The sequence below is a fragment of the Cydia fagiglandana genome, chromosome 9, assembly GCF_963556715.1.
Source record: "Cydia fagiglandana chromosome 9, ilCydFagi1.1, whole genome shotgun sequence".
NCBI lineage: Eukaryota > Metazoa > Arthropoda > Insecta > Lepidoptera > Tortricidae > Cydia > Cydia fagiglandana.
Window position 1 is genome coordinate 13,292,095 of NC_085940.1, and position 6,358 is coordinate 13,298,452.

Below are 6,358 nucleotides of genomic sequence, written 5' to 3' on the forward strand. Positions count from 1 at the left end.
CATGTGCACATATGTTTCCGATTCAGGCCACAAGATGGCAGACCCTCCAACGCGCACGGTCCCTAGAGTAAAAGAAGCGAAATCTCTTACGGTAGAACAGTTTATAAAAGTGTCAAGCAGTCACCTGTAAATAAATAGTTCCAAATCTCTCCAGAAAAATGATAGAGTAGCTGAGGACGTATAGGCTATTAGTATAGGCGTTATTGATGGAGTGAAGTGCGCCGTCAATGATTTGAATTTTTTTTTAATCAATTATTCTAGGTACTTACCTATCTATTGTAGCGCCACGTATTTAAGGTTTTTTGACGGACACTTTTTAACACATGGAGATACACACAAAACTAAACGTTATGTTATAAATAATTTTCTTTTAAGTGTACAATAAAAAATTGTATAAGATTAGGCATGTGTATTTTCTGGTGTAGGCTATGCATACCAAATGCATAGGTACTCAACGCATATAGATATTTAAGTCCACAAAATGCTGAAACAATGACGAGAGAACCAGGATAAGCAGCTTCCTGTCAAATGAACAAAGATAACAGTCATAAATAATGCGTTATAAAAAAAACATTTCACTAACCGCGTATGTGTCAGCTTGCAAAGATCGTGATATTAAACCTGGAATAGAAAAACTTAAAAACACAACTTTATCAATAACATATAATTACCTACTTAATTAAAACAATAGTGTAAAATTATAGTCAAATTATACACTAATAAAATGATTTTATTTAGTGTTATTTCCCTAGCATTTTGTTTGTCCGTAGTAGTTGTAGCACGTAAGTATTTTATTTTTCTTACAGAATATGAAATGTGGGTGAAGTTTGAAATGTATGCAGTAAAATAAAATGATAGAAACACATGCAAGTGCAATATATCGACGAAATAATTAAAACTTTCAAGCGTCAATTACGCACCTATGTTCGTTGAATAGGGTAGGTATTTGACTGTATTTAAAATAAATTATTTTACTCCATGCATCAAATGAAGCACCAGAATTAATAGAGAAACGTAGACAGTAGTTATTTTTAGACACAATTTCTATTTTAAAACCCGTATAAAACTATAATGAGTAGGTAATTTGGTTGTGACGCAGATGCTTGTGTTTCATATAAATTCCATAGTAGCAACTCGGGTGATTAACTGATAGGTATGACAAAGCGAAAATTGGACTACATTTTTTGTAGAATACACGGTGTAACATGAGGAAACCGAATAATTGTAACCACGCATTTCTGAGGTCAAAAGAAGTAAAAAAGAAGTATAGAGAATAAGCAGTAGTAATGTTTAATGGGTAGTTATCCTTAATCACCCTTTTCGTCTGAGCGCTTTGTAAGTGGTTCCAGACTTTGTGGACATATTCAATCACGTCTTGTGGTCGTATTTATATATTAAGTAATCTCTAATTTTAACAGATGGCAAATTATTCCGATTTGACTACGACTACTACCAGGAGGCAGAAGGCTGGATAAAGCTACACCAAATCCCGGCAACATGGCGGGATGCCAGACTAAGATGCTTTAGAGAAGGTACACCCACACTCTGAATGTTTCTCTTCTCTGATTATATTAGAGTGGGTACTCTAATGTTCCCTAGACTAAACAATCTAATATGGTACTAAATTATTTATACATAATCTCGTAAAATAAACTACTTACGTACTTATTGTGATGGTCAAATGAAAAAATATAAATGAAAGTCCATCTATTTTACCCATAACGTGGCGTTCACAGGATCCGACTACCACTGGTTTAAAATACTTTCAGCGTCTTCCAGCGTCCAATATAGCTCGGCTTATCCATGGATAAGATCGACGCCTGGCTCTTGAACACCTACCGATTTACCGATCCGTATTTCTGGTATAAACCATAGAAGTCGCGTAAAAGAAGGACTACCTTCCCTTCACTCTCTTGTCAAGACTTACTACTTTCGCTGCGCCGTAGTTATCATCGTTATTAAGCGTACTTACTTGCAGACAGCCGAATCAACTCGAGAACGAAGCGAACGTTTGAAGAACATAATAAGGCTATAATCTTCTTCGCGAGTAGCGTTCATTGCCTTATCACTTTGTGCGAGCTCGGCTGTGATGACGTTATTTTGCCATCAGGTGCCGCGCTAGCTTCACCAGAAACGGAAAACCTTCGGCATGCCATGCAGAGCGTATTAATGAACAACCAAGCAGTAACTTGTGGAATTTTTACTGGGATACATGCTACGTACTCTAAAGGAGATTACAATTCAATTGACGGTAATCTTATTTCTATTTTTCATTGCTTCAGACACGATCAGTGTCAGAGGACTTTTGAGCTAAATTATGGACCCTAAGCAAGAAGAAATTTGTACATAGATCCCCCATTAATCTATTTGTATCGCACGTGCATATTAGTTTCCACATAGTGCTCGTACAGTGGCATTGGCCTCTGGCACATGGGCGGGACAGCAATATAATTACGCACGTGCGATAGAGACAGGAACAGGGTCAATATACGAAATTCTTCCTACCTAGCGTCCTTACATTATTTAGTTACTATCTATACCTAACTTGATCAATCATTATGACCAGAGCAGATGACGCCGCAACAGAAAACTGCGTGACGAAATTGATTTTTTAGTATTTAAGATTTTTATTATTGTATATAAATGTTAGTTTGTAAGGTATGTATCTATCGGCCTTAGTAGCCTGAAAATAAATGCTTTGATGAATTGATTATATTCTTAGGTACCCCATTGAATCGAATCCCAATCAACTGGGCACCCGATGAGCCAGACAATGCGGATAATAACGAAGACTGTCTCCTGATGCTGCCCAACGGCACCATGGCCGATGTCAACTGCTCAGACGTCTTCCCATACGTTTGCTACAAGAAGAAGCTGCCCAACATGGCGGTTAACAACTGTGGGACTGTGGATAAAAGTGAGTTTACCATAATCTAGCGACCTTCACCAAGGAGGAGTTTTGACCGAAGGGTGTCAAGTTTCGGCGGTTCCGCGGCCGGCTCCCTGACGCGGGGTAGCATACATATTATAATTTTTTTTTTTATAATATGTATGCTAGTTTTAAGGTATCTATTTATTTATTTATGAAATAAAGACATTCGTTTCGTAATGTTCTAGATTCCTCTACTTTTACTTTCTTACAACTTATTTACAAGATTTGACAGAAGTACCCAGCCAGCTTATATTTGTAAGTTCCAGTCTATTTAATTCATCCAAGGTAAAACGCCCGACATGCTAAAATCTAATTTGACAGTACACTAGAAAGTCTACCTTATATTTTTAAAGGGACAAAAGCCTAAGCCACAAAACAAATTCATTTCTGATAGAAAGATAAGGAGACAGGAGCTTTCTTAAAACTGTCCGCGATTTTAACAATGGACATTCTGAAAGTTTAAAAATACCGTCTATTCATTTTCATCAATTTTCATTCGGAATTTTCATGAATGAAACCGAATAACAAAGCTAATTGTTTGGTTTTATAGACTGTTGTGGGACACTATATATTATACTCGTGCCAGTCCGCGTGTGAAAATTTTGCATTCAAACTTTAAATAGATACTTACCTAATATGTATATAATTTCGTGAAAAGTAATCTTTCATAATGGGCTATAGCTCCCATGGATCCGAAGGCAAAATATATGACAAATTAATATGTATTTACGCAGGTTACGCCTTGGACACCCGTACAGGCAGCTGCTACAAATTTCACACGGAGCCTCAAACGTGGCCGCGCGCGTTCTCTGCATGCTCAGGGGAAGGCGGCCATCTTGCCGTTATTAACAGCGAGACCGAGGCTCAGGTGAGATCTCATAATAGGTTCATAAAAGATTCCTCTCACTTAGGAAAATTGTCAGGTTTCAGTATAAAAATGAGTTTAATTTTTTGTGCTTCAAAAGTACAATACACTTTTGGGTGCCTATTAGTACCTATTGTCACATACCGATATGTATCATCATCAGCTAATTAAAGTTAATTAAGTGTAACTACTGTGTGTGATGGGGTCGAAAAGTGCTCGAGTGGAGACCACGGACTAGCAAACGCAGCGTAGGACGTCCACCCACAAGATGGACGGACGACCTTGTTAAGGCCGCCGGAAGACGCTGGATGCGGATCGCTTCCAACCGGTACGGTACGGTAGTGGAGGTCCAAGGGGGAGGCCTATGTTCAGCCAGCAGTGGACGTCTTATGGCTGAGATGATGATGATGATGATGATGACTGTGACTGTGTCTACTTTGGGCGATTCAGTCGGTAGGTAAGTTACAAGCGGATAATGATATGTACCTATTTATTCGTGTTCAGGTCCTGAGGGAGATATATGCACAGCATCCGCCCGGCAGCCTGCCTGGCAACTTCATCAAGCACGTTGTTCACATAGGTCATACTGATTGGGAGGAACACGGGATGTGGATGACTATTCACGGTACGGTCTACTATTATTATTAGCAGGCGTGACTCACTCCGCGATTCCGTCGCTTTGCTACAGGTAGCTAAAAGTGCATCCGTTCGGCCCCAATTTTGGGGTTTGCCATAAGCCGCGCGTGGCGCTGTCGCCACCTAGCGGCCATATCTGTGCTGATCGTAACAGACGCGTTTTGTTAGAGAGTGAGTTTTCTGTACCTAGTACTATTATTTATTCTGTGTAGTCAGATTTCATCAATCATCACGCATTAGGGAAAAAATTTAACGCAAAGTTATAAGTCCGATGTTTTACCATTTAATGTGTTTGATAGAAAAACAATTCCAGAATTGCTTCTGGGTTTGGAGGTGTCCTTTGTTGTTGTTTACAGTTTCCAAGTTTGTAGTCAGCATCAATATAGTAGCGAATGAAACAACGCTCTAAAAGCACCTACCTGTTATCCGGAAATTATGTATTTCCAAGTAGAGGAAATACATAATACAGGTTGCACTTCGGGGAGTGTGCCCAAGAGCTACACGAGCTTATTCCACCGTCCCCATTCTACCATCGGACTTTTAGACGCACGGCCGGTTTCCATCCTTACTTAGTAGATTATCCACCAATTCGCACGAAGCGCTTTGCTTCTACTTTTCTTATGCGCACTGCCAAGGAATGGAATTCCTTGCCCGCGTCTATATTTCCGTGTTCTTATAACCCGGCAACCTTCAAATCAAGAGTGAACAGGCACCTTCTGGGCGAGCTCGCTCCATCGTAGGCCACGTCTACGCCTCGGCTAGTCTGTGGCCATGAGTAAGCCCATTCATAATAATAAAAAAAGATTTATTTCTTCAGTTCTCGTTCTAAACTTCTTCTATTACATACCTACAAGGACACAGCTACAAACTGTTTGTTATCCTATCAGAAAATGGTAAATATATTCGGCGCGTATCCTAATCCATTATTTTTGATGCTGTCTGTAGTTCATCATCTTTTACTGCGGCGTAACAACGAGTCCCACTTTTTGGCTAAATTGTTTGCTTGAAACATTCTGACAGCAAGCGTATCATAATTTGGATATTCATCTGCTTACACTCTGCTACATTGTATGTCAGCGGTGACCACTTAGTGCTCAGCCTCTTTATAGTGGAGATGCCAATTCATAGGAACTACCTTATTTACGATTTTCGTAGGACCGAAACGGTTTTAAGTATTTAATATGTTAAACTATGTTATACATTTGTAATATACTCACAAAACCCTTGCATTTGGTACCACGCATGTTATGTTTACAAGATAAAAGTTAAAAGCTTTGTATCTACTGCCGACTTTGTGACGTCATAAAAACTCATTCAATCACTTTAGAAGGTGACAACATGCATTTTCATAATCAGTAGACCATGCTGATTCCAACGATACCACTTGTCGGTATAAACCTTTTCAGTCTTACGAAAGTTGCTAATTTTCAACTTGGCCTCTGCTCTGACTAATGCGGTTTAATTTTCTAGGACAAACTTTAAAAGAGGCGGGCTACGACAAGTGGGCAGGCGGTCAGCCGGACAACTCGAGCTCCCAGTTTTGCGGAGCAATGTTTAACAATGGCCAACTCGACGACGTGTGGTGTGATCGACCGTGCCCCTTCATTTGTGAGAAGAAACCGGACAGCTTACTGGCGGATGACGATTTTTAAATATGAACAGTTATATTTTTCTCTTAGTACCTATCTATTGGAACCAAGTATAACAATAATATAATTATTATTATAGAGTCCGCCTAGGTTAACTCTGCGCCAACTTTGAGTGTGAGCACGAAACAAAATTTAGCAATGCCATAATTTCATAGGAATAATTTAATTATGACGTTTATAAATTATGATATTTCCACACTTTGTCATTGCCAAGTCCGTGCAGTTAGCTTGGCCCGACTCTACTTACATCAACATCAAATATTTATATTATTTACT

At 39.2% G+C, this 6,358-nt stretch overlaps 1 protein-coding gene across 1 annotated transcript; it reads left to right on the plus strand.

Annotated features, from left to right (window-relative positions):
- Positions 1-724: 724 nt before the first annotated feature.
- On the plus strand, positions 725-6,119 carry LOC134667680 (C-type mannose receptor 2-like). The gene is made up of 7 exons (XM_063525101.1): positions 725-782; positions 1,419-1,532; positions 2,111-2,251; positions 2,723-2,917; positions 3,667-3,800; positions 4,302-4,422; positions 5,904-6,119. The coding sequence occupies exons 1-7, from the start codon at positions 725-727 to the stop codon at positions 6,083-6,085; spliced, it is 945 nt and encodes a 314-aa protein (XP_063381171.1). The 3' UTR covers positions 6,086-6,119.
- The last annotated feature ends 239 nt before the right edge of the window (positions 6,120-6,358 follow it).

Coding starts and splice junctions, on each gene's coding strand:
- LOC134667680 (XM_063525101.1), top strand. CDS start 725: ATGATTTTATTTAGTGTTATTTCCCTAGCATTTTGTTTGTCCGTAGTA. Junction 2,918..3,666: donor CTGTGGGACTGTGGATAAAA/GTGAGTTTACCA, acceptor GTATTTACGCAG/GTTACGCCTTGGACACCCGT. Junction 3,801..4,301: donor ACAGCGAGACCGAGGCTCAG/GTGAGATCTCAT, acceptor ATTCGTGTTCAG/GTCCTGAGGGAGATATATGC.